General features: G+C 50.1%; 12 protein-coding genes across 12 annotated transcripts, besides 2 other annotated features; 7 read left to right on the top strand and 5 right to left on the bottom strand.

Moving 5' to 3' along the window:
- Positions 1-315: 315 nt before the first annotated feature.
- ACLA_025700 (YchF/Obg family ATPase) lies at positions 316-2,036 on the top strand (the record flags this gene model as incomplete). The annotated part of the gene is made up of 4 exons (XM_001269278.1): positions 316-390; positions 640-1,197; positions 1,425-1,806; positions 1,867-2,036. 4 exons carry the CDS (start codon positions 316-318, stop codon positions 2,034-2,036), a joined length of 1,185 nt encoding a protein of 394 aa, XP_001269279.1.
- Positions 423-452: a microsatellite.
- Positions 424-452: a microsatellite.
- A 389-nt stretch (positions 2,037-2,425) lies between the features above and the next one.
- On the top strand, positions 2,426-3,313 carry ACLA_025690 (translation machinery-associated protein 20; the record flags this gene model as incomplete). Its single annotated transcript, XM_001269277.1, has 3 exons — positions 2,426-2,439; positions 2,656-2,796; positions 2,923-3,313. 3 exons carry the CDS (start codon positions 2,426-2,428, stop codon positions 3,311-3,313), a joined length of 546 nt encoding a protein of 181 aa, XP_001269278.1.
- A 260-nt stretch (positions 3,314-3,573) lies between these two features.
- ACLA_025680 (RIC1 family protein) lies at positions 3,574-7,020 on the bottom strand (the record flags this gene model as incomplete). Its single annotated transcript, XM_001269276.1, has 5 exons — positions 3,574-4,377; positions 4,441-4,915; positions 4,972-5,243; positions 5,300-6,694; positions 6,760-7,020. The coding sequence occupies 5 exons, from the start codon at positions 7,018-7,020 to the stop codon at positions 3,574-3,576; spliced, it is 3,207 nt and encodes a 1,068-aa protein (XP_001269277.1).
- A 200-nt stretch (positions 7,021-7,220) lies between these two features.
- On the top strand, positions 7,221-8,612 carry ACLA_025670 (putative Hsc70 cochaperone (SGT); the record flags this gene model as incomplete). Its single annotated transcript, XM_001269275.1, has 3 exons — positions 7,221-7,241; positions 7,499-8,499; positions 8,567-8,612. The coding sequence occupies 3 exons, from the start codon at positions 7,221-7,223 to the stop codon at positions 8,610-8,612; spliced, it is 1,068 nt and encodes a 355-aa protein (XP_001269276.1).
- Positions 8,613-9,510: 898 nt separating this feature from the next.
- tim44 (protein translocase subunit TIM44) lies at positions 9,511-11,112 on the bottom strand (the record flags this gene model as incomplete). Its single annotated transcript, XM_001269274.1, has 2 exons — positions 9,511-10,186; positions 10,250-11,112. The coding sequence occupies 2 exons, from the start codon at positions 11,110-11,112 to the stop codon at positions 9,511-9,513; spliced, it is 1,539 nt and encodes a 512-aa protein (XP_001269275.1).
- Positions 11,113-11,579: 467 nt separating this feature from the next.
- Positions 11,580-12,281, top strand: ACLA_025650 (mitochondrial 37S ribosomal protein uS11m; the record flags this gene model as incomplete). The annotated part of the gene is made up of 1 exon (XM_001269273.1): positions 11,580-12,281. One exon carries the CDS (start codon positions 11,580-11,582, stop codon positions 12,279-12,281), a length of 702 nt encoding a protein of 233 aa, XP_001269274.1.
- A 792-nt stretch (positions 12,282-13,073) lies between these two features.
- ACLA_025640 (putative VPS9 domain protein) lies at positions 13,074-17,124 on the top strand (the record flags this gene model as incomplete). Its single annotated transcript, XM_001269272.1, has 3 exons — positions 13,074-13,151; positions 13,217-13,469; positions 13,529-17,124. 3 exons carry the CDS (start codon positions 13,074-13,076, stop codon positions 17,122-17,124), a joined length of 3,927 nt encoding a protein of 1,308 aa, XP_001269273.1.
- A 561-nt stretch (positions 17,125-17,685) lies between these two features.
- On the bottom strand, positions 17,686-18,636 carry ACLA_025630 (uncharacterized protein; the record flags this gene model as incomplete). Its single annotated transcript, XM_001269271.1, has 1 exon — positions 17,686-18,636. One exon carries the CDS (start codon positions 18,634-18,636, stop codon positions 17,686-17,688), a length of 951 nt encoding a protein of 316 aa, XP_001269272.1.
- Positions 18,637-19,717: 1,081 nt separating this feature from the next.
- ACLA_025620 (uncharacterized protein) lies at positions 19,718-20,090 on the top strand (the record flags this gene model as incomplete). Its single annotated transcript, XM_001269270.1, has 3 exons — positions 19,718-19,828; positions 19,893-19,975; positions 20,036-20,090. 3 exons carry the CDS (start codon positions 19,718-19,720, stop codon positions 20,088-20,090), a joined length of 249 nt encoding a protein of 82 aa, XP_001269271.1.
- Positions 20,091-20,283: 193 nt separating this feature from the next.
- ACLA_025610 (alpha-N-arabinofuranosidase) lies at positions 20,284-22,132 on the bottom strand (the record flags this gene model as incomplete). The annotated part of the gene is made up of 6 exons (XM_001269269.1): positions 20,284-21,182; positions 21,245-21,344; positions 21,395-21,483; positions 21,600-21,712; positions 21,761-21,955; positions 22,026-22,132. The coding sequence occupies 6 exons, from the start codon at positions 22,130-22,132 to the stop codon at positions 20,284-20,286; spliced, it is 1,503 nt and encodes a 500-aa protein (XP_001269270.1).
- An 853-nt stretch (positions 22,133-22,985) lies between these two features.
- ACLA_025600 (sugar porter family MFS transporter) lies at positions 22,986-24,859 on the top strand (the record flags this gene model as incomplete). Its single annotated transcript, XM_001269268.1, has 7 exons — positions 22,986-23,012; positions 23,080-23,125; positions 23,188-23,263; positions 23,320-23,511; positions 23,566-23,809; positions 23,870-24,126; positions 24,196-24,859. The coding sequence occupies 7 exons, from the start codon at positions 22,986-22,988 to the stop codon at positions 24,857-24,859; spliced, it is 1,506 nt and encodes a 501-aa protein (XP_001269269.1).
- A 345-nt stretch (positions 24,860-25,204) lies between these two features.
- Positions 25,205-26,060, bottom strand: ACLA_025590 (PSME3-interacting protein; the record flags this gene model as incomplete). The annotated part of the gene is made up of 2 exons (XM_001269267.1): positions 25,205-25,794; positions 25,895-26,060. 2 exons carry the CDS (start codon positions 26,058-26,060, stop codon positions 25,205-25,207), a joined length of 756 nt encoding a protein of 251 aa, XP_001269268.1.
- Positions 26,061-26,160: the final 100 nt, after the last annotated feature.

Genomic DNA, 26,160 nt, shown 5'->3' with positions numbered 1-26,160 from the left:
TATCCTGCATCTGCATCATCCCATCGAAGTTTTTTCTATACCCTCTTGAGTCTTGACGTACCCCCTTGAGCTCTTCGCCCTCCTCCCCCAATCACCATCATCCTGCCCACTTTCGGTGGGCAAATCTTCACCACGTCTCCCGCACCGCCCTCCGTCTTTCTCTTCCTTTCTCTACCCCTCCGTGTCGAACGATCCGCAGCTGGTTCTGCTTTTACCTCGCGTCTCCATTCCTCGCCTTCTTACTCCTCCTATTCCTGGTTCTCTCCTTTTTCGTCTCCCTGCCGCCGAAACTACTCCAGCAAGAAGAAGAAAAAGATGCCTCCCAAAAAGGCCGTTGTCCAGGAGAAGGTCCTGCTGGGCCGTCCAGGAAACAACCTGAAGAGTGGTATCGTATGTGAGCATTGACCCCACCGAACTATCTCTTTTTTTTTTTTTTTTTTTTTTTTTTTTTTGCCCTATTTCTTGCCCAGCCTCCCTTTTTTTTTTCTCCCCTTCTTCCCTTGGTATTTATATCACACTTCTCCCTCGAGAAAAATCTTCCCTTTTCTCTTGTCCTCATTCCTACACACACCATGTAGTCCTACGCATCTTGATGAAGATAACAAAGTCAATCATCCTCTAACCATGCTCCTTGATTAGGTTGGTCTGGCCAACGTCGGCAAGTCGACGCTCTTCCAGGCTATCACGAAGTCGTCGCTGGGTAACCCGGCCAACTTCCCCTATGCCACCATCGACCCTGAAGAAGCCCGTGTCATCGTTCCTGATGAGCGTTTCGACTGGTTGTGCGAACACTACAAGCCCAAGTCGCAGGTTCCTGCCAACTTGACCGTGTATGATATCGCCGGTCTGACCCGTGGCGCTTCCACCGGCGCTGGTCTGGGCAATGCTTTCTTGTCTCACATTCGTGCCGTCGATGCCATCTTCCAGGTCGTCCGTTGCTTCGACGATGCGGAGATCATCCACGTCGAGGGTGATGTCGATCCGGTCCGTGATCTGAACATTATCAGCGAGGAGTTGCGGATCAAGGATATCGAGTTTGTCGAGAAGGCGCTCGAGAACTTGAACAAGCAGACACGGCGCGGTGGACAGTCTCTGGAGATGAAGAAGCTCAAGGAGGAGGAAGCCACTGTGGCCAAGGTTCTTCAGTTCCTGAAGGACGGCCATGATGTCCGCAAGGGTGAATGGGCCCCCAAGGAGGTACGTTTTATCTATTTTTATTTTTTTACTTTTTTATCTTTCCTTTTCCTTGCTTCATATGATGAATAAGAGCATTGCTCGAATAACCCAGCTCGTCGAGCAGCCTCAATTAAATACAACGCAGAGGCTGCCATGAGATCATGTCCTATCTGATTATGTGCACACAATTTGACGTTTTGTCCTTGCCGGTCTTGTGCATTCAGGAGACTAACTGGATGATACAATAGGTTGAGGTTATCAACCCTCTCTTCCTGCTCACCGCTAAGCCTGTTGTCTACCTCGTCAACCTGAGCGAGAAGGATTACATTCGCCAGAAGAACAAGTATCTTCCCAAGGTCTTCGAATGGATCAAGACCAACTCTACTGGTGATCCCTTGATCCCCATCTCCGTCTGCTTCGAGGAGCGCTTGGCTGCTTTCGGCGATGATGCCGCGGCCGCTGAGGAGTGCAAGAATCTGAACACCAAGTCTGCTTTGCCCAAGGTCATCGTGACCATGCGCCAGGTGCTCAACTTGGCCAGTTTCTTCACCACCGGTACGGACGAAGTCCGTCAGTGGACTATCCGCAAGGGTATCAAGGCTCCCGCTGCCGCTGGTGTCATTCACACCGGTATGTCATCTTTTCTGTTCTTGTTTTGAGAGAAAACAGAGTGCTAATTTGCCCGCGCAGATTTCGAGAAGACTTTTATCCAGGCTATTGTCTACAACTACGCTACCCTGCGTGAGCTTGGTGATGAACCTGCAGTTAAGGCTGCCGGCAAGGTCATGACCAAGGGTAAGGACTACGTAGTCGAGGATGGTGACATCCTCCTGATCAAGGCCGGTGCTGCCAAGGGCTAGATCAATCAATCGTACTTGAATATAGCTTATATTGGCTGATGCCTTGCTTGGGTTTATATGTGATTCCCCCGAGTCGGTAGAAGTCACCGAAATATCATGAAAATTTGAAACACACTGAGTCCTCTGTATCGAGAGTATGTCTCTTGTAGTAACCGAAAAACCGTATGACCATATCACGGAGTGCAAGCTGGCGGATGAATCCATCGATAGACCGACCGATGCCCTGTAAACGAGGCCATCCGTTTATCAGCACGTGATAGCTAGAACTCGTCCCCGCGTTGACCGCGTCATACCATTTGCGCAGTTTGTCGGAGGCCGTTGAAGGAATCCTTGCAGGAGCACGCAGCTATCCGGACCACATTGTCTCAATCGCTTGGTCTGTCATCACAATGTTCAAGAAAGAGTGAGTTCCCTTGACTCCAGATCCCGATCTTCTGAAAGCGCGGACACAATGCATCCCATCCGCCTGCATGCCGCAGCAAAAAAAGTCTCCCAGCCCAACCCGCCGCGGGATGAAATTGTCTTTACAGTCCACAAGCTACTAAACAAGAAGAGAAACTCGACAGCTTCATACAGAGAAAACCGAAAAAAGGCGCTAACGCAATGAATCGAAATACAGTATCCCCCCGAGCGGCCGCTCAAAAGTCAAATCCTCGGTGCAGCGCGGCCTGCGCCAGAAATTCCTCGACACCTACCCCGGCTTCGAGCCGTACATCGATGAGATCCTGCCGAAGAAAGCACAGCTCGACGCGGTGAAACTGTGCGATTCTCCTTCCCCCTCTTTTTTTTTTTTCTTTCTTTTTTCTCCCTCCTTCCGCCTCAATGTGCTTTGAACAAGGGGGAGACAGTGGCAATGCTAATGGCGGGGGTTATAAAATGTTTACAGGCCGGACCGAGCCACGCTCTACACGATCGAATCGACGCCGCTGTTCTACCAGCCCATGGACGGGCCCCCGATTCCGCATCTGAAGCTGCTGCACGCGTACCCGGATGCCCTGCCGACGGTACAGATCGACCGCGGCGCGATCCGGTTCGTGTTATCCGGTGCGGCGCTTATGGCGCCCGGTCTGACGTCGCCTGGTGGCCGACTGCCTGATGCGGAGCATGCGCTGGAGAAAGGGCAGGTGGTTGCTGTCAAGGCGGAGGGGAAGGAGAGTGTGTGTCTGGTTGGGCCGTTGAAGGTGGGGACGGAGGAGATGAAGGCCAAGCCGAAGGGTGTGGTGATGGATGAGGGGCATTATCTGGGTGATGGGTTGTGGAAGTTCCATTGGGACTGAGCTGGCTTGGGTTTCAGGGTTTGGGGTTTTACTTTTGTGATGCTCTTCTTTTTTTTTTCCACTGTTATGCTATACGTTGGGTGAATCTTGACATGTGTTATGGCTGATGGGTTTGCTGCCGCGCAATGAGACGAAACGATGTCCTTATCTACTAGACTTTGACAACTGCATTGAAACGGAGAATGTTTGGTTTTTGAGATCTTGGATTTCGCCTGACTATATCTGATAAATAAGGTCCAATGCTTATTGTACATTCCTACCTAGTGACTAGCTGCAGAGAATGCATTTTGGGTGTCTGTTCCGTTGTCCGCGGTAGACCCTTGGTCTTCTTGGTCCATCCGCTGGTGTGAGTGCGGCGAGATAGAAGGTGTGCGTGACATTGGCCACGGGGGTGTATGGATACTCAACCCCAGTCCCTTGACACTGGCGCTTGAGCCGTTCAAGTTCAGCCCGGTTGTCGATTGACCTGTAATCCTCAAGCCCACCCGCGAGATGGCGCGCCGAAGCATGTCTCCCGACGCATCAAGAGCAATCAGGAACCGTGCCAGCTCGCCACACAGCTCCCAGTCGCCCTTCTGTGATGCAAGGCCGATCAAGCGGACAACGTAATCTTCTATCGGTGCCTCGTGGTCGTCGTCTACTTCGTCTTCAAATGCTTGCAGAACAAGCAGATAGCCAACAGCAGTCTTCAACGAATTGAGCTTCAGAGCCTGTTCGAAAAGATCCTTCGGTGGAGGAAGGTAGGTAAAAAGTGTGCGCCACGACCGAAGCTCTGTCTTTCTCGTGCACTGGACCACAATATCCAGAAAGACTCGGCTTGGAAGTGATGTCTGAAGGAATGATATGACCAATGGAAGTAGTGGCTCGTGTTTCTGGGAGGGGTCATCCAACTTGCTTTCCTTTCTCTCATTATCGACCTCGTCGTCCAAAACATGATGCAGGAGCATTTCTAGCGCATGTGGGAAATACGACAAGTGTGAGAAACGCTGACATAGCACGAGTGCGGCCGACATGTCCCCTTGGACAAGGTCATGTTGCAAGACGTATGGAAGGAACAAGTTAGTCTGTACACTTGTCAGTATTCATGTCACAATAGAGGTCTCAAGAGATTGGAGAAAAGACCATACCCTAATAGCGAACTTTAGGGTGGCAAAAGTGGTGTCGCGTCTCTGAGTCATTTCTGACTCGACGCCTAGAACAATACCCTTGTTTAGGAGCACCGACAGAGGATAGAAGTCAAGAGGAACTTCAATAGGTTTTGGCACTTCCTCACGCTGCAAAACTTCATGTACATCGCCCCAGATTAGCAATTCCTTGTCGCAGAACATCCAGAGAGAGTCTCGCAATGATTGATCGCCACGGTGATATGTGTTCAGTGCGATTTCGGCCGAAGGACTGGCCGGAACAGACTCGTCCACAGGGGGTGCGAAATTAAATGAAAGCTGATCTCGCATTAAGATGTAGTACTCGACATCGTGGGATATAACTCGCATGTCATATTTCAGTTCGCCCGATTCGGTCAACGATGGCTGTAGGAGAACCATGTTTCCGTCGACCAGGAGCAGCACGGATGCCACTTTGACGTCCTGAGACGGATCTCCGCTTCCTGTCGCAAGTCAACAACCTTTATTGCCTCGACACAACTGCCAGAACATCACTTACGCATCTGATCTTCCGGCAGGACCCAGCTGATGGCCCGAACTCTGGTAGGTGCCCGCACGATACCATGAAAAGCAATTTGGCCCACAGGGACAAGGGTAATGCGCGCTTGCATAGAATTAATGATATAATGGTACAGAATGTTGTCGTAAGTATAGACGAGAAGGGAATCTTCTCCCGATGGCCCAATAAAGACCACAGGCGAGGGAAGGTATTCGATGTGCAAAATCGAATGCTTGTTCAGAGGGAGTTCTCGGGAATATAAACGAAGCTGTTTGGCACAATCAATTTCTGCAAGCTGAACACAGGACAGACCGGACGACCAACCTGATAGGAGCCGTCGCTTTCAACGGCGGCAATCAAGATATGCCCATACCAGCACATACCTCCCCGCACCGCAAATGAATTTTCGGTCTTCGGGTCCTCAAAGACTTTCCAGCGACCACTGTTCACACTATAGTGTGCAAGGCCCCTTCTCCCCGCAATAGCTATATACCGCCCATCCTGGGACACGACACTCGAACGTATCGGCCACTGAGAATGAAGATATTCTGGTGGGTACTGCGCATGATGCCACAAAGAGTCTTTGCCAGATATTGTCGTAAGATCTGGTAGGTCATGACCACGATAAAGAATTACCTCCGTGCCAGTCTGCAAGAGGCCTCTGGCCATATTGGCTGACGAGAAGCACCCTGTAAGGGCACTTCGTGCGGTTTCCAGAATCCAAAGTCGACGGTCATTCTGTGCTGTCAATATAACGTCCGAGCCTCCACCTATCCAGCATCCGTTCGATACTCCGTTCAGCCAATCTTCAGAATTGGTTGCAGCGAGCGATCGATCCACTGAAAAGCTATTCCCACCAGGCTTGCCAAACACGCTCCATGTTGTCCAGCCATTTTCGTAACCCGCAAAAAGACAGTATCCATCAGGAGAGTAGGACATAAAATTCAAGCTACCGGTAGCGGTATGTGATGCTGGTAATTGGAGCTTTTGTGATAGTGGAACATTTCCAAGGTAGTCTTTGGCTGTGTAGACAAGGATATCACCACTGACGCAATTCACGGTAATCAGAGAGAACCGCGCATTGATGGCAACCTTGACTGCCTTCTCGTCATCGTTATTTGGGTTGTGAAAGCAGTGGCCATGGAAAAGTTTCTTATGACCTTCTGTTGTGCTGCTATTCTCCAGCACTCGTTGTACAGCATACGCCTGTCCATCACTGGTCACCCAAACCAGTAGATTTATAGCTCGGTCGTACACCATGTCCACGATAGAGGTTCGCTTTGAGACATTGAGAACCCGACTCAACATCTCTGACGTAGTTTGGGTACCGCTGGCATCAGGAGTCCATCGAATACATTGGATGGCCGCTGGCTTGACTGTAGCGACAACAAGCTCATTGTCGAGGGCTAGCGCTTTGACAATACCTGACTCAATCTTGATCGCCATCCTAAACCGAATACTGACATCGCGGATACTGTTGGCATCGTCCCCTGCAGACAGACGAGCGATCTGCTGACGTCGGTTCTGACCTGACTGGTCGAAGCGCTGTTGATATACCCGAGTGTTTGGGTCAGTCGTAATGGTATAAGTAAGTAGATACCCGCCGAGCGTTTGAACAACAAGTATCGTCGAGTCCGGATGCATAAGGATAGCCACATTAGCTCCATATGTCTCTAATGAAGAAGCAGAGCGAGCAATTCCAGCAACAACGGCGGTAGGCTAGTGAGCATGTCAGTGGCCCGGTTCGAACTTGATGATAATGGAAAACACCACGAGGTTCATACTCTAGTCTGCCAGATAGCAATTGTTAAATCGGTCATCGTCGCAAATATGTGACCGCTCCTGGAGACACACAGTCCAGTAATGGCTTCATTGGCCCAGGTCGTGTCCGATATGGGTGGATCTCCCGTGGCATCTTGACTTGACCGAAGTTGCTCCTCTTCAGAGTTTCTTTGCTCGTCCTGCTCTATCTCATCATTTGAAATGGGAGGAATGTCGGGGCCATTGATCGCATAGACCCGCGGAACTCCATTGGGCCAGTACATGGCTTGACTTGGGTGCGATAGTCACAGGCAGGAGAAGGAGCTCACATGGAGTCATCTTTGGGAGGTCCGGGACGAGCTTTTGATGCGTCAAACTCGGGACACTTCAATCCCAGCAAGACTCGGCATACTCACCCAAATATTCCACGACTTATCCTCTGAAAATTGAGGAATAAAGTTGGGACAAGCCCGTCCATGTCGAGATGTTGATGATTGATCATCACGTGTGCCGGGAGCTTCCCCTGACAAAGCAAGCAAACAGTGCAAACAAAGCTGATTGCCCCCCGCATCGGTCCAGCTTCATGAGAGTTCAATTCATTTCTCCAGTGATCCCCGCTAGCTGCAGTTTTCTTGATTCTCTAGCTGATTTGACTGCTTGAGACGATCGCTTTCACATCAAACAATGGTAAGCTCTGCTGTATTCTCCAGTCTTTTTCACCCTTCATAGAGTAGAAGACTCATCGACCGTTGTCTGGTCTAGGCTCCCAATGAGTCTCAGAAGCGCCTGGCGCTGGCAGTTATCGACTTCCTGGGCTCCAGCTTGAAGGATGGTACCCTGACCGCCGATGATGCTGAGTCCATCGAAATTGCTCAGTCGTGTATCGCGGATACTTTCAAGGTCGACCCCTCCGACGAGGCCGCAGTTAAGGATGCTCTTGGCGGGCAATCGCTAGCAAGCATCTTCAGCGTCTACGAGAAGCTCCGCAAGAAGCCTTCGGCGGAATCTACTGGCGCTGGTACGCAGGCCAAGAGCGCTGAGGCCGAGAAGCCCAAGGCCGGTGCGCCCACTGCCGAATCCGACAAGCTGAAGTCAGAGGGAAATGCCGCCATGGCGCGCAAGGAATACAGCAAGGCCATCGATCTGTATACTCAGGCCCTATCCATCGCTCCATCAAACCCGATCTACCTCTCGAACCGCGCAGCTGCCTACTCCGCCTCCGGTGAACATGAGAAGGCAGCAGAGGATGCGGAACTCGCCACCGTCGTGGACCCCAAGTATTCCAAGGCTTGGAGCCGTCTCGGTCTGGCACGTTTTGATATGGCGGATTACCACGCAGCTAAGGAAGCTTACGAGAAGGGTATTGAGGCGGAGGGTAACGGAGGCAGTGATGCGATGAAGAGAGGCCTCGAGACTACTACGCGGAAGATCGAGGAGGCCAACCGCGGAGCTGAGCCTCCTGCGGATGATGTTGATGATGCCGCTGGAGCGTCGCGCGGCGCTGGTGGCATGCCTGACCTGTCATCGCTCGCCAGCATGCTCGGTGGAAGAGGTGGCGGTGGCGGCGGTGGCATGCCCGATCTCAGTTCGATTATGAGCAACCCCATGTTCGCGAGCATGGCCCAGAACCTGATGAGCAACCCAGATATGCTGGGCAATCTCATGAGCAACCCCCAATTGAGACAGATGGCTGAGAACTTCGGCAGTGGTGGTGGCATGCCCGATATGTCTAGCTTGATGAGCGACCCGAGCATCGCAGAAATGTAAGTTCCCCACGCGAGCAAACTTCGCTTTCGTCCCATTTTGAAATAAGCTAATATCATATATCAGGGCTCGGAATATGATGGGCGGTGCTGGTCGTGGTGGACAACAGTAAAGCAGAAATATTTGCATCCGGCTTTTGGTAGTTTACTTTTTTACGTTCAACTGTGGCATGCGATCTTCATGACATTCTTTTGTGAAATGATTCGATTCATCTTAAGCTTTCCCCATTCGATCCCCTTATAATACTACTACCTATGCACCTTGGTCATGAGTCCTTCGAGCTGATGCTTTGTTGAATAGAGATGATTCTTGCTTAATATTTAGTTCAAGGTGGAATTACTCGTCATCTGATAGTCACTTTGTCGTATATATACACATTTGTTCCGCGTACTTTTCAAGAGGAAGGCGTTTGACGTAATGGCAAGTCCATTGATCCAAACCATACGCGTAGATTCCCAAACACCAGAAATCATTAGACGAGAAACGCAAACCAGCTGGATATGAATCCAGATGCAAGATACATGAAGTGAGGGGAGTGGAGCTTGACAAGGTGCAGATCGCAAATAACGCCGTGCATACTTTGAAAAATTAAAAGAGAAAAACAAAGGTTGTGTGGCCTAAGACTTTCGTTCCTCGTCCCAAGGGACCAATCTACCAACCGCAGTGGCAGAAGTTGGGTAGAAGAGTTCACGCAGGCCAGAAAATCAAATTGCCACAATAGGGAGAAAGATCCTGGACACATGGACAGTAATAAAAGTGAGATAGGAGTAATGACACAGCAAGAAAGGAAGTAAAAAAGCCGAATTTACTATGACAGATATAACATGACGCGCCGGGTCCGCCTGGTCTCTATTTAGATAGTCGATATTGTACAGTCGCATGATATCAAAACAATCGCGAAGAGCTGGAGAGGTATTTCATCAAAGACCGCCGATGATCAGATAGGAGTATGGTTGACGGTTATAGGAAAGGGTCGGTTTCGCTGGAGATAGGAGTTGTCGCGAAATATTCTAGATGTAGTCACGGGCAGCCTTCTGCAACTCGATCAATCTCCATCCTCTGGTTTCAGGGTTGTTGACATCCTCGGGTATTCTTGTGAGACCGATGGCGTAAGTGACCAGCTGCACCTTGTCCTCCATACCGGCTGCGAGTTCACCGGACTTCACGTTGCGGTACACATGAACTTCTTGTGTACGGCAGGTAACAACAAAAACGGGGATCTCGCCAGGTTCCAGCATACGAGCGTTAGAAACATCAACACCACGGATATCGAGGATCCGACCGTCCGACTTTAGACCGGCGGTGGTGTATTGCTTGGAAAGAGCAGCGTACACGTGGAACTGCGCATCCGACAACCAAAGCTTGAGCGTCTCGACATCACCCTTGACGTAGGCGTCAAGAACTTCGGGAAGGATGTATTCGCGCATCTCTCTCAAGAATGATTCCATCTGGAAGTTGGGGTCCATTTCGCGGAACTTCTTAATGACCTGGGCAGTTTCGTTCTCGGCAAAGAAACCAGCAACGCGGTCCGAGATGCTTCGTGCAGTACTAATGAGAGGGTTCTCAGATTCATTGTATGTCTCCTTCAAAGCGAAAAGCTTCTGCATCATAGGATTGGAGTCCTTGAAGTCGCGCCACGACTCCTTCCATGCGGCATCTTTGTGAAGAGTGACATTGGTTCCCGCACTGAAAAGAAAAAAAAAAGTTAGAGACCTTCAATATCGCAGGTCTGATCAAGAAAGTACTTACTTTGGATCTTCAGCCATCGGCTCAGCCCGACGACGCCCACTCTGCAACTCTTTCTCTTCACGTAGTTGCCGCTGTCTACGGCGTTCCTCTTTCTCGATCCAGCCACCATAGCGGGAGCTGCTGCCATCATCAATAGCTTCCTTCACGTTCTTGTAGGCCTCGGTTTCGCGCACGGGCCGGGTAGCCTTCTCGAGTCCAGCACCAGTCACATTGACACCCTTTCGGATACCCTTGACAACGGGCGTGTTCCAAGTCCACGTAGCTCCTTTACCGATGGCATGGCCAGTTGTCTTCAATGCAGACGAGGTCTTAGAAGTTGCCGCTCCTGAAGCAGCTTCATAAGCAGCACGAGCACGCTTGACATTCTCATTCTCGGCGAACTGGTGGGCAGACGATGCAAGAGCCTTGGTGGACTCATTCCATTCCTTGGATGCCTTGAATTCTGACTGAAGAGTCTCCCTGAAGACTTGCCAGGGAGTCTTGTCTCCGTGAGGTGGCGGTGGTGGAGGCGTTTCCTTTTGTCCTTCTTCTTTGCTCCCTTCGTCTTTCGCTTCTTCGCCCTTCTCGCGGCTGGCTCCTTCACTCTGCTTTTCTTCGGTCGGCTTCTCTTTCTGCTGTTGTTGCCAGCGAGCCGCAGCGCCATGGAATGACCGCGTCAAAGGCAAAGCAGTGTATGGGGAGACGAGTCGGAAGGGCTGGGAGAGGGTCGTCCTGTTGTTTTGTGATGTAAAAGAGGTAGAAGGTAGAGTTGAGTAGGAACCGCTCTGGAACAAAGCTCGTGGAGATGCGATGGCATTGCCGTATGTAGCCTTGAGGCCAGGAACCTGGGCCCGTATGGTTGCCGCCCGTGCGATAGCCGACATTTTGGTAGTCGAGATCATGCTCTAATAAGCCACGAAGATATCCAAGTAAAATAAAAGGGATAAGGATATGGAGAAGGGTCAAGAAAGAAGATGAATGAGTCAAGCCCCAGAAGTCGAGGGAGGAATGGTGGGCTCGGGCCGTGGGGAAGAAGAGGAGAAGAAGCAATTCGGCTGGTGAAGAAGGGAAAAAAGTTGAGATCGCGCGGATGCCAAGACCAATCGAAAACTTCGGGTCTCGCCTTTTCCGCCGCCGTCTTCCAGTCAACAAGGAACGCTTGTCTTGTCGTTCTATCTAGCTGGGACAATCTTGCTCCTTGTTGCTGGGCAGTTGTTCATCGGGCGTTATCTTAGCCGTCCTTCCAATTGTCTTCGCTTTCGTTTTGGAAGCCAATTTCGCATTTCGCATTACACTTTGTCCGGCCATCCGCCGGCCTGATCTCCCTTGAGCTACTCGGCAACACGGCAAGATGAATTCGATGACTACTTTGATCAAGGCTTTGCCATCGGCTGGCAGAACATGCCAAACCAGGGTTTCTTCCCTGCGTGTGGCGCGGCCCTTTTCGACCACCTTCAGCAGCCCCAGCGCGAATACGAAAGACCGGACTCGCGAGATTGAGAGACAGATTTTGAGCCCCAAGTCGGAACAAAGTGAAAAGGACAGTTCACCACTATCTGCAATCACCAGAATGATGCAGGGAGAAAAGGCCCGCGCTAGTCAAGCAGTCAGCCGCGATTATTCCCGTATGGCCGAGAGCCTTGAAGCCGAGATGATCAAGGACCCCTATGCCGACCGCTCTCCTCCTCATCATCTTCACGTCTATGCTCACAAACACAACACACTCCTGACGTTGACGCAACCAAACGGTAACCCGATGTTATCGATGAGCTGTGGGCATCTGGGCTTTCGCAAGGGCGGCCGTTCCGGATATGACCCGGCATACCAATTGGCATCCCACGTCTTTGGTCAGATCCAAGAAAGGGGCTACCTTATGAACATCAAGCGGCTGGAGGTTGTCTTTCAAGGCTTCGGATTGGGCCGGGAAGCCTTCACGAAGGTTTTACTGGGCAACGAGGGAAGAAACATTCGGGGGTTAGTCTGTCGAGTAACAGATTCGACTCGCATCAAGTTCGGTGGCACGAGAAGCAGAAAGGTCCGCAGACTGGGTTAAGCTGCATTGCCGTCTTGCTTTCTTATCATACCCATATATGTTCTCCAGTTGCACCTATCTGTTGCGGGCCCAGGGAACAGATCTCTTTCAGTCCGTCATCGAGCTGTCGCCAGCGGCTTACAGACCCGATGAATCTTTCTACCGGAATAACTCTGAATCAGCCATATCTAAATTTGATTCACAGATGAGACCTGTCAAACGTCGTGGTTCAATCACCAAATATGTACATTAGTGGGGGAATCTTTACAGAAGATCCACAAATTTCGCCTTTTTTTTTTAACTTGTATCTGTCAAAATAAGATTTTTTTAACCTGACTTGCTTTTACTTATTGCTCTAAACTCACCATATCAGTGTAAACGTCGCCATCACAAAGCATCATACCTAGAGTCAAGACAGCCAAGAAGAAACAGTGATCTTCATAGATAATGCCCAGCTTGCCGAAAGCGGCATAGCGTGTTGAGCTTCAGGGTCTCCAACACTGCGAAAGCTGCTGGCTGACAGTTTCAATTCCCCATTTAGACAAGTATTTATCGTCGCTTTGTGGTATTCATTTACTTTCGGTTGTTTGTTTTTGCTTGTGTTCTCATCCTGCTTCTACTCTTCATTTCCGCCTGGAGATTGACGGATTCATCGTGTCTTCGCGCCTTTAGTACTCGGTGGGCGATTGCGCCGGATCTGCTCCTCCCCCGTGACGATCAACGGAGCAGCGCAAGGCCGACCTTCAAGATCCAAACACACGGCTTGATGAGTGCCAGAGCTTCTTTCTCGGGCCGTCGTCCAAGACCGTTTGGATGCACCCTCTAAATCCCTTTCTCCGTGCCTTCTTCCGAAGCACTGTACCGGGGCAGTGTCTGCCGATCGAGAACCATGTATGCGCCATCGAACTCCTATCAGGACAAGCTTGAGGAAATACGTTCTTACATTATGGCCATAGGTCCTTCTCGTCCCGATCACTGAATCCCTAGTTGGGTCGCGCGACCGTGAATCCAGCCTCTACTATTCGGATCTTGTCGTTTCAGAGGAGTTTCTGGGGAGCCATACGCTGCGAATCCCGATCGTCAATGGAGCTATCGGAGCCGCGAAGGATGATCTCAATGTTCGTGACAGCAGAGGAAAGGCAAAACAGGTCACGACCGTCAATGGTAGAACCGTCATCGTGAAGGAGAATTCGGTTTACAGCAACAAAGGTGGGAAGAGCGCTCCCGGTTTCTCTTTGGCTGTTGCCTGTGCTGAACTAGACTGTTAGGCTTCAAATCTCTAACCCAGGCTCAACTACTCTCGGATGCTCTGTACTATACGCCAAGTACAGACTCTCAGCCATGGCTCATCTACTACATCTCTCGACCATTGATCGGCTCGTTTGACCCAGCAAAGATCATCTCTGCCGCCGTTCCCGGAACGCTACCTCCAAGAGCACTTATAACCCCAGGAGGAAAACCCGGAGATTCCATCTCGTCGCTACCGAAAAAGGAGATCAAAACTTTCGGAGAATTGCTGGCCAACTTCCCTATGATTGCAAGGCAGATGCAACCTGGCTTAGAGCGACTGTTTCGGGAGTTCGGAAAAGAGTTAGGAAAACCGTTACCTCCCCCTCCGTCGCGCTCACCTTCTATTCCTGAAGAGTACGAACGTAAACGAACTCGAGATGAATATGTACCTGATGAGGCAGCTTCAATTTGGAGCTCCTCCTCCCGCGGAAGAGAACGACTACCTTTCAATTCTGAAGAATACTTCGAGGACGATGAAGACCTGATGCGCCGCAGCCTGGAGACAGCAGTTACAGCAGCAATTGATTTGTTCCGATTAGTGGACAAACAGCAATTATCTCTCCTTGGTGCGACCACCGACCTGACGGGACCTTTGGTCGAACGATTAATCGAGCGTTATGTTGCTGAGCAAGTGCACGAATCCCTCTTGTTTCCCCGGTTATGCAGCTTCCGTCAACCTGAAGATGCGGAGTTAGACGCCAGAACCCGCCATATGGAGAATCTGGATATCTATCAGGTTGGCATTGTCGTTGAAGGTGGTCGTCAAGGTAAGCGGGAGTTGTTACAGCGTCTAGGGAGAGCAGTGGAGGCGTTCCGGAAAATGCTGGACGCAAAATGTCCTCACGACATGTTGGGTACTCTACTGGGAACAGTTAAGGTCTTGTCGTATCCCGGCACCTATGACAACGCATCTCATGAGGCTTCGGAAAAACAGGTCGCCCCTGTTACCATCAACGCTGATATTCTAGTATCTCTGTTGCTTATTGTGGTCATAAGATCTCAAGTCAGACATCTTCAAGCAAGACTTTTGTATATGCAGCACTTCATCTACATCGACGATGTCGATAGTGGCGAGATGGGTTATGCTCTAAGCACATTTGAGGCCGTTCTCACGTATTTGGTGACTGATTCAGCGGGCCTGCGCAGAGCCAGTATTCGCAACAAGCGCTTATGGAATGCCACCAGGGGGGGTCGTATCGCTGAGATGAGGGCCATTCTGGAGCCGAATGGCGATTATGACTCGATAGACGACATTTCTGACGAACCGGAAGGGAAGACAGTGCTCTTCAAGACTCACGAAAACGAGGAACCGAATGAACCTTTTCGAGGGCCATCGTCCATGTCTCATGCGCTAGCCAATTTAGAATTGCAGTCCCAGGAAGGTGACAGATCCAACGAGATACCACCGCTTGCACATGTATTTCCTTTCCAGACATGGGCCAGCAACCCTCCTTCGAAGGAATTCCACCGCCCAGTGAAGAAGGTCTCGATGGATGTCCGCAGTATCTCAGAGTCGTCTGCCATTTCGTTCCTCTCGCGCACTACAACCATCGAGTCAATGACAAGTGCAATAGAAGGAGATAGTTCAATCGAAACGTTGACGAAGACGCAGGATCCTGCGGGCGATTCGATTCCTATGATGGCCATTGAAAGCCGCCAGCCGGAGGCTCTCAGATACTTATTGAGCCTAGAAGAGTACTATTCATTGGAGGATATCCTCGAGGATACTAATATTGATGGCACAACGCTCCTAAGTGCTGCCGTGCAACTCGCTCACCCCGACATGGTGGACACTCTGCTTGATTTCATGTTCAACGCAACTGACGAGCGAACCATCGCCGCTTACCTGCGAAAGTCGGACCTGCATGGCCGCACCGCTGCTCACTATCTGTTCAGTACGCCATCAGTAATCCATAGACTAGGAAAGATCATACCTTGGCGACAACGTGACAAGCATGGACAGACACCACTTTTTGCCCTATGCAGATCTTATGACCATCCCAATTACAGATTGATGGTGAATGAAGCGCTGACGGCTGCCCAAACAAATCAAGCAGACGGCAAACCTCTGCGTCTTGATGACCACATTGACTCAAGGAGCAATACACTGCTGCACATCGTTGGTGACCCCGAGATAACTATTCGAATCCTGCAAGAGACCGATTGTGATCCCAACGCAACAAACGAGAAGAAATTCACGCCCCTTATGATGGCGAGCAAGTATGGCCGGGTCGACCAAGTGCGAATCCTGTTCCTCGATCCTCGAGTTGATGTCCACCTCAAAGAAGCTCGCGGCTTGACGGCTGTCGAACTCGCCAAAGATGATGAGGTTCGAAATCGCATCGATGATCTCATCCTGGTTTCAAATCCGCCCTCGGCGTGCAATGATCCATCAGGCCGAGTCACCACAGTTGTTCGTTCGTACTTTGTCGAGGATGCGACAGTACGCTTTGTTCTGAAATCCGGCGCGCCGACTTCTCAATCTCAATCCGCGGATGCTCGCCCTGGCTCTACCACATACACGGTCACAACATGCCGTCGCACATTCTCAGACTTTGAGAATCTTGCCCAGTGCCTCTCAATGGAACATCCTGCCTCGTACATTCCTTCGCTCTCCGATTTTCGCAATCCGTTCCAGATACACTCCAAACCCTCCCGCTCGGTTCTCCATGATCTACAGGAGAAATTGGATAGGTTTCTGAAGATTTTACTCACCCATCCCACCTTCGCGACACACGAGATGCTATGGGAGTTCTTTTTGGTGCCTGAGCTGCAACCCGATATGATGACTGATAGGTCCCGTCGTAAGGCTTTGGTGCTCTCCGAGTCTATTGTAGACGATTATGCGCCCGTGACAGCAGAGGGTATGCGAGAAACAGAACAATTCGTCTCACACACTCAGGATATGGTACGGGCCGTTCACGTGAATACGCGCAGCCTCATCCGTCGCGGTCACTCTCTGCAGAACGCCGCATCCGATATGGCTGATGCACTGACTTTGTGCTCGTCTGTGGTTTCGACACTCAGACCTCCTACCAACGCGCTTCCTCAGTCTCATGTGGATGCCTTCGCCCGTTACGCTTCTTACCTCTCAACATCATCCTCCGATTCGTCTCCACTTCTTCAATTCCTGTCGGCTCTCACGTCGATTGACAACACGACCGTGGCCATTCTTGGCTCGTTATCGCGCCCTGTCTCGCTCATCTCGAATTTACAGTCTACAGCACGCAACCTGTCCCGTAACCGCTCCTCGCTCGTCTCTTCATCCTTGCCCCGCAAATTCAACATCAACTTCCCGGGCCTGGAGGAATCCCGGCAGAAATCAGCCCGCGATCTAGAGCAGAAGATCCAGGAGTCGGAAGCCCAGATCGGACGTCTCTCCCGCGAAATTGCATGGAACAAGGATGTCGTCGTCGGTGAACTTGCTGGATGGACCTCGTGGAGGGAACGAGTTGGCCGGGACGCCATCCGCACCTTTGTCCGAACGACCCTGGTCCGAGAGAGAGAACGCGGGAAACGGCTGGAACGATGCTTGAACCGGCTACGTGAGCTGAACAACCAAACAATACCATAGATAGATTTCCGCACTGTTTTTTTTCAACTTCTGTTATCTTCGTGTTGATTTTTCCGCCCTGTAGAATAAGTCCACCTCCTAACTCTCCTTATGTCACTAATACCCTCCCACGTCCTGCCTTCTCGTTCTAGCCCTTGGTTTTAATGACTGCCTGTATCTGTGACGACGCTGATGAAAAAGAGGACAAGGCGTATGGTGGCATCATTGCATTATCTCCCAGTTTGCTTTGTTGTGGATTCATGTTTGATATCTTTTTTATCTTTGCGTGCCGCTGAAATAAAATGGTTATACTGCCGATGGTTACTTTTTCTGTACTTGAGGTGAACGCGCTTATGCTTGCGCAAGGCATATATATAATGATCACTGGGGAATTTAGATATTTAGTCTTGGCAAAGACGGTGTATGTCCATTCAATCCTAGTAGTCCAACGGAAAACATGAATGGCCAAGTAGACTAGAACAATGGAAGTGTGCTGCTTGAGAATGACCGCAATGTTTCCAAAACGCAAAGAAAGGTTATCTCGACAGGTGCAATATCTCTTTCCAACCAGAGATGCTGAACTTAGAAACTGAATAGAGGTGATGTGCTTCGCTCAATAGACGGCAAGCGAAAGAGGTTGTTCATATCCGTATCTGGAGTCTTGCTGGAGGACGCTGGTCGGACTTCCTTCTGTTGTTTCACAGGACTGGGCGGGATCTTCTGCAACTCACGCAGCGCAACCTGCTCATTTGGTCTCGACCATGACTTTCTTCCGACCTCGCAAGCAGTTATAGATTCCACAGGGCTCAGGGAAGGTGAGATGATGACCACTCGCCTCGGGACGAAACCAGCACGTCCCGGCTCCTTCAAGATGTCTGGCCCAGAGACATCCTCCTGGTCCACTTCCGAGCGCCCCGAAGCGGAGATGAAATCCAGAGGCGAAGCTAGAAGAGCATTTTTGCTTGCACAAATCACTCGTGTTACAGCCCCCTTGTCTATCGCTTCCTCAACGACATAGGTCATCGAATTCGATCGACTCCTACCGAACATCAACGTTTCACGGCTCATCCTACTTTCTGGCGTCGCAAAAGTGTAAGCCCCGATGTTATCGTCGAGGGGGGAGATTGCATAGTACTTCGATTTCACATATTCTCGTTTTCGCTTTCTGTAACGCTTCCAGGATTGTCGAAGTCTCCTTATGAGAAGGACTATCAGTACAACAAGGCCGACTGCGGCGATGACTGTGATCACTGTTGCAGCCGCGATGGAGCTTTTCTTGTAGCTCCAATGTGGAAGAAAGGATTTGTGTGATGGCGTGGGTGCTAGAGACTCCATAGTTGGACTCGCTGAAGTTGACGGTATCGCTGTTAGGCTTCTTACTCGGGGATCCTTTCTTCGAGCTAGACTCGACAATGTCGGCTTCGAGGCTCTGATGTTGGTCCTCGTTGGAACCTCAGACTTTGTCGAGTCATCCGGGGCTCTAGCAATATCTGAGCATTGAAAACACTCAGACATGTCGCTCTCACCCTTCATTTCAACGTCTGCTCCGATATTCTCTTTCTGCTGTCTTCTTTCGACGTGGGATTTACTCCGAAAGAAGTCGTATATACTTTCCCATCTGTCTTTTGACTCTGAACGCTCCACACTCATCGCCATTTGTCCCAGTCTCGCTTCAAAACCATTGCAGGACATGCATGACAGGGGCTCTGTTGAGCGACCAGGGGACTCTCGAGTACGGACGGTTAAGGAAGGAGTGTAAAAAGTCGAAACAGTCGGGAAAAGTGTAGCGAAACCGAGGATGATATTTCCTAGCATCCTACTCTTGGGAGTATCCAGGTGAGCCTCCAACCTTACAAGCATACATTTGCAAGGTCGCGAATAGGCGGGTTATCTGGCATAAATATATCACGAATACTGGACAGTAATTCCCTAAAGGACTGTGAAGATTGGCATTTTGAGAGACGAACGAAGCGCCGTGGAAGACCATCAGCTATGCTGGAAGCATGGCAGGAACGACCGATACGATTGCCTGCTGCACGTTTCGAGAATTGATCTCCGAGTAGGGTAAAAGGTCCAAACAGATTTGTTTCAACAGTTAGGATGATCCCCATAAAATTTAGTATCGTGCAAACTCGATGGCCTAGTTGTTATCGTCGAATAGAATCCAAGCCAATATATATCTTGGAGAAGACTCTTGATGAAGTCGGGGAATGATCATGGCCGTCCCTCCCGGCTTTATTCTGACACATATAAAGTAAGCACATGCTGTGGAAAAATCTATAGATCTATAGATCCTTGTACTGCCCAACTCTCGAATGATGCTACTTCACTAGAGGCTCTTAGAAGAGTAGTGGTTGTATACAAACACGTGATGAGCATGTCATGTGGCTATCACCGATGCACTAATCCCAAACAGACAACCAGATCAGTCTCTCCCCAGAAAAACGACGTCATGGCGATTCTTATCGTCTCTGCCTCACTATAAAATGGACTTGAATGACATGCCAATGCCTTCTACAACAATCATCCAAGAAAATCCTGAATGAAAAGAACTTATCTCCATAACCAATACAGCTTAATAACACGATTTTTCTCAAGCCAAACACAATCCAAGATGCCTCTCGTTGTTCCAGGAGTCACCTCGAATATGGGTGGTGGTGAGAAGGGCCAATGGCTCAACAAGCTCGCTGGCAAGAAGATCAGCGACTCTACTAGTGATGTGCAGGTAATTAATTATCCATGGATGTTCGTTGTATTGGTGTCTTGCTGGGATACTTATGAGTCAATAGACCTTTGCGAAGAAGGATCTTCCCGAGTCTCATAGAATCCTTCGTCCTGGGGATGCGATGACAATGGACCATAGACCGGATAGGTACGTCCAGCATGAGCCAGCTTACAGTAGGCCAACGCTAACTCTGGGGTTCTTTGATAGACTCAACGTTCACCTCGATGAGCAGGACGTCGTCAAGGATGTCAACTTCGGTTGAGCAACGGGGAGTTGATGCTGACCACCAAGAGGATATACCTGCGTTGCTACGTAGTTTTGATGAGATATGTATTATAATCTTGATGAGTTAATGTCATTTCGTGTCTATCCTGCACCTATCTCTAAAGCCCGATATCACACCACGAGAATAAGAAAGCTCAGAAGAAGCAAACATAAGGAGATTTTGTTACGGTCTACTCAGCCTTCCATCTCAGCAGAGTCAGCGAGTGCTTAGGAAACGCATAAGCGCCCTTGCCATCCCAGGTGCTCTCAGTCACACCGACTTCCTGCTTCCCGTTCATGTTGCATGCCGAAACGCTGTCACCATTGACGGTGAACACGGCGACCTCCCCAGCGGCACCTTCAAACTTGCTTTCGATGTCCTTATCTTCACTGATATTGACAACAGCAACGTTTACGTATCCATCCTCTCCCAGAGTAGCACTGACATCCAGCCAAGGGGTGTCCTTGACAGTACGAACCCAGCTGGGGGCCGTTTCGCCTTCGTATGTACCGCAGGACACATGCGTGTTAATGGTCCAACCCCGCATGTACTTGGAGAACAAGTACAAAGGCCACCAGGTAGTCTGCTTGATTATGCCATCCTTGGTCGTCATGAGGGGCGAAATGACATTGACGGTCTGCGCAATGCACGCCATGCCGACATCCTTGCTCTTGCGCACGAAGACGTTGAGCCAGACCGCGACAGCCAGAGCGTCGGAGAGAGTGTAGCTTTCCTCGGCGCCCTTGCTGCCCTCTGCGCGGATTGGGTCCCAGACGTTCCACTCATCGAAGCAGATGGTTGGCCGCAGCTGGGTGTTAGGAACGCCATTCTCGATCATGGCTAGGTCGATGAGAGACGAGGTGATTTCGATAGCACGTTCAGCGGCAAGGGGGGCAGTGACGTTGGGGAGATGGGATGAAGACGATGTGTAGAGATGAATGCTGTGCATATCAATCAAGGGAACGGCACTGGTGGAAAGAGGCGAGTTGACTGGGAGAATGCAGTGCTTTAGCGTATAGTAGTCCCACGACGCAGTGCCGTCCTGCCCACAGAGGATTAACTTCAGAGTAGGATCAAGCAGTTTGAGAGCTGCACTCATATTAGCAATCATTTTGGTCTAAATCACCAAATGGATTAGAAAATTAATGTACCCTTGGCCCATTGGTATGCCTTGTGAGCGTACTCCTCCTTGGTCGTCTGTGCAACCTGCCATGGCCCCCATACTTCGTTACCGAGAGCCCAGTATTTGATCTATGAGGGGTCAGCTTCCTACCGTTTAGTCCGAGTTGAGTAGGACGTACATTGTAAGGCTCTTCACGGCCGTTCTTCCTCCGGAGGTTGGCATAATAAGTATCTCTTGTCCCATTGCAGTACTCAACCCAAGCAAGAGCTACACGTCAGATTAGTATCATCCAGAGCAGCTGCTAAAGGAGCTTTACCTTCATCAAGGGTACCTGGAGACAAGAGTCAGTATTGATATAGCACATAGTCTAGAGGGAGACAGACCCGTGCCAAAGTTCAGGCAGAAGTAAGGCTCTGTTCCAAGCAATTCACACCACTTCATGAACTCGTCTGTTCCAAACTGGTTGGTCTCCGTTCCCAACCAAGCCAGCTCAGGTCTACCAGGATTTAGTATACAGGCAGTGGATCCCGGATGAACAGCTTACCTAGAAGGACGCTGGTCCTTTGGACCTACACCGTCAATCCAGTGATATGTCGCCATAAAGTTACCACCAGGATAGCGGACGACAGGAATGTTCAGCTCCTTGAGAGCTTCCAGCACGTCTTTACGGAAGCCATTCTCATCCGAAAGAGGGTTTCCCGGGTCATAGATGCCTCCATAGATACACCTGCCCATGTGTCTAAGACCACGAGTCAGCTCAGAGAACCCAATGCTTGAAAGACCAATGATTTGAGCATGTTCAATCTTACTCTGTGAACCCAGCATAGATGTTCGGGTTGATCTTAGAGATGCGCCGAGATGCATGAACGGCAATGCTCGGGGTCTCCTGCTCACTGAGCTTCGTGAAGGTCGTCATGGTGATTCGTCTACGATTGGATAAAAAGAAATAAGGAAACAGGGGTAAGAGACAGTCAGATCCTGACAGGAGAAGCGACAAAAAGCAAAAGACAACAGGAGTGCTCTCCTATTATTCCATCGATCGAGTCACTTTTTGGCGGAATCAACTCGACCAGTTGCCTCTAAAGTAAAGTATGCTGGATTTATCCCCCGCCATTATCCATCAATCTGGTAAATTCCCAGTGGGGGAATTATCCATACATACACCCTGACCAAATAGAGCAAGGACCCAGGTCCGAAAAGCACTTTTCATTTGATGGCTGGAGAATGAATTGTGTGACAGTTTGCGCCGTCTGCTTGGCGTCTTAGTTGTTGGCACTATGCGAGATGTTCCATCAATCAGCTTGCGCATCTGCTCTCGTTAGCCTCGTTGCTCCCCGGAATTCAAGTTCTCCCCGCAAAATTCGTGACTCGTTGACCCGATATGGTAAGATACTGGTCCTAGTTCAGGATTTCCTTGCTGAACAGCCATAGAATGAGTGGCTGACTGTCGGACACAGGATTGGGAGGCGTGCACTCTGGATGATCGAGAATGTGCCGTCCAACGCGTCGGGTTCGGCAGCTACTCCACCGGATTATCGTAATTCAAGCTTCATGAATCATGAGAATTGTTTACAGCACGAGAATCGACATGGCTATGGATCCGTCCCTTTGCGTGGTGTTACAAGCTTAAAAGGGCTGCGGAGCCGACTTTGTACGCCCCAGGTTGATCGTCTTATACTCCACAATTGCGTGCTCTATCCCCAGAGTAATAGTTTCTCCTGTTCTTATCAAGAGCACTCGGCGATATAGAAGACCTTGTGAGTGTGATCATGCGTTTAAGCCCGCCGTGGTACCAGGTAAGTGATGATGATGCGCGAGGCTCCCTATACCTTGTGATCGAACCCATGCTGATGCGTTCCCTAGTTCCTGGTAGGCGTTTTTGCCTCCCTGGGCTCTTTCCTTTACGGCTGTATGTATAAGGCTGATCTGATCTATGATATAATGTTGAAGATGCTGATATCTAGTGCAAAGATGACCTGGGTGTCATTGCAGAAGTCATTGCATGCGAGTCGTTCAACTCCAAGTTTGCCGCCAATGACACAGAAACGTGAGTTCATCCATTCCTTCAACCCCAAAATTACAAGGAGTCTGACCTCTTTACAGTGGATTGGTGGTGTCCCTGTTCACCGCGGGTGCGTTTGTAGGCTCGGCGATTGCAGGCCCTAGCGGTGATTACGCAGGACGGCGAGGGACAATTATGATCGGCTGTATCTTCTTCTGTCTTGGAGGTGGTCTGCAGACTGGTGCTCGGGCGATCGAATACTTGTATAGTGGGAGATTCTTCGCCGGGGTTGGGTAGGTCGAAACACACACAAGCATGCACAATGATCTGCTAACGAGGGTCATCAGAGTTGGCTTCCTTACCATGATCATTCCCTTGTACCAAGCTGAGATCTGCCACCCAAAGATCCGAGGCCGAGTCACAGCTTTGCAGCAGTTCATGCTTGGAGTTGGTGCGCTATGCGCTGCGTGGATCTCATATGGTACATATATCGGGTTTTCCAAGACGAATGATGCACAGTGGCGGATTCCTCTTGGGCTGCAGATGGTCCCTGCGGTCTTCCTGGGCTTGCTCATCATGTTCTTCCCAGAGGTAATACACCTAATCACTCCGCTTCTTCCAGATTGGAATTGGAAACTGATATGAGTACAGTCGCCTCGTTGGCTTATTGATCATGGACACCACGAGAAGGGTCTGCAGACCCTAGCCAAACTTCACGCTCACGGCGATGAAAATGATACCTGGGTTCGCGCAGAGTACAACCAGATCCAAGAGAGCATTTTGTTTGAACAAGAGCATGAGGCCAAATCATATATCGAATTATTCACTGATCGATCATCCTTTCGCCGCCTTTTCCTCTGCTGCGCATTGCAAGCCTCTGTCCAGATGACTGGCGTCTCAGCCATCCAGTAAGAATCCATGCATTGGCAACAGCTGAAGAAAAGGAATATAAAAGCTGACGATGAATCTTATCACAGATATTATTCCGTGGAGATCTACAAGCAGATCGGTATCGCAGGCGATGACACGCTCCGTTATCAAGCCATCAACTCCATCATCGCCCTGGTCGCTCAGTTCCTTTGCATGATGTTCATCGATCGCTTCGGTCGTCGCAGGACTCTTATCGGTGGGAACCTGGGCAACATGGTCACTTTCATCATCGCATGTATCCTGCTGGCACAGTTCCCCCCGGAAACGAACAACACCGGCGCTCACTGGGGCTTCATCATCATGACCTGGTTGTACAACTTCTCCTTCTCGGCTACCTGCGGTCCCCTTTCGTGGATCATCCCTGCTGAAGTCTTTGACACGCGAACACGATCAAAGGGTGTCTCGATCGCCACGATGACATCGTATGCCTTCAACACCATGATTGGTCAGGTGACACCCATCGCGATGACCAATATTCGTTATCGCTACTACTTCCTCTTCATCATTTGCAATTTCACCAATGCGCTCTTTTTCTGGCTGTTGCTTCCCGAGACGAAGAAACTGCCGCTCGAGGAGATGAACTATCTGTTTTCCAACGCCCCTTGGATTGTGCCCGGAACGCGCAAGGAGGACTACATGCCTCATGACCTGGAGCGCAAGCTCGAGCAGCAGGAAGAAAAGGAAGCTGCTATTGCAACTCACGAAGAGTGAGATGACACGACGAGGTGAGGAGCATGTGGCTCGTCCAAAGATGGAGCAACACAAAGAGGTCTTGCATCACAATTGATTCTTGTTCAAAAGGGTGAGAATTGTCTAGTGTATTCTGAATCTTGATGGAACTAAGGTTCATCAATGAACTTGTAGTCGAATTATAAGATGCCAAACCTGCTTGACATACGGAACCATATATTGGCTAATATAATAGAACGTTAGGATTGCACCATGAGAATTCGTGGGTATCTCCAGAATTCAAAAGACCCTAAGGGCGCCGGCAAAGCGCCCCCTTCCCTTAGAATTATAGTGATGGTTACGTGCGAATAGATTTGAAGCGCAAGTTCATTCAGAGTCCGAACTATAGCCAGCGAGACCAAGAGATAGAGAAGCTGGTTTGCTCGCCGGCGGGTCTGATTGATTTGAAGCCGTTGTTTTTGCGACCTCCACAGAAGGGCTGGGGCCTTTTGCATTATCAGGTAATTTTTGACCCCTTCCAGCTGGCGGGGATTTCTCTCCAGCAGTATTTGACTTCCCACTGTCTTTCACGGGAGATTCCTTTGCGCTTGGCTCTGCCTTTGCGCGTGGCGATGAAGTCTCACTAACACCTTCAGTGACAACAGATTTCCGCTTTTTGCCAGGAACAAGAAGGTCCTTGGTTTTGTCGCGCCGTCTCTTACGCGCAGGGATCTTCCAATCCTCTCCTTCCGTAGTCGGCACTACGTCCGCAGACGAGTTCTCCAGCATGACCTTCTCTGCTTCCTCGCGCTGCCGACGGAACATCTCGAGCTGTTCCGCAGTCTCTTTCTTCACTGCTGCCTCTTGTGCGCGGGTGGATTCCATGATCGAGTCTAGAAATTCAACTTCATCTTCGTCGAGAGATCGGAATTGGTTCTTCAGTTTCAATTTCTCCTCAAAGGCTTCCTGCTTGGCCACTACACGATAGACAAGTCATCCTAACATGTCAGTCGGAACGAAACGTAAGTAGTCTCTCCGCGCGTCCAGCCAATTGGTGTGAAAAATGTGGAAGCTTACTCTTGTTCTGTTGCAAGACATCAAACAGACTCTTCCCGCCATCCTGCTTGCCTAGCTCTGCCTTGCGCCTCCGCTCTTCCTCCAATTCCTGCTGTACCCGGAGCCATTCATCGTCTCGTTCTACTGGCTCTTGATCCGTTCCTGCAGACACAAAACCAGAGGACATCTTGATTTTTGCGATGAGCCAATCTTTTTTTTTTCTCCAATTAAAGCTTCACAGTCTTGGGTGCTTTGACCTCAATCGGATCGATTCGCACAGACCAGCA

The sequence above is a fragment of the Aspergillus clavatus genome, genomic scaffold (genome assembly GCF_000002715.2).
Source record: "Aspergillus clavatus NRRL 1 1099423829805 genomic scaffold, whole genome shotgun sequence".
Lineage (NCBI taxonomy): Eukaryota > Fungi > Ascomycota > Eurotiomycetes > Eurotiales > Aspergillaceae > Aspergillus > Aspergillus clavatus.
This window is presented reverse-complemented; position numbering and strand designations above follow the sequence as displayed.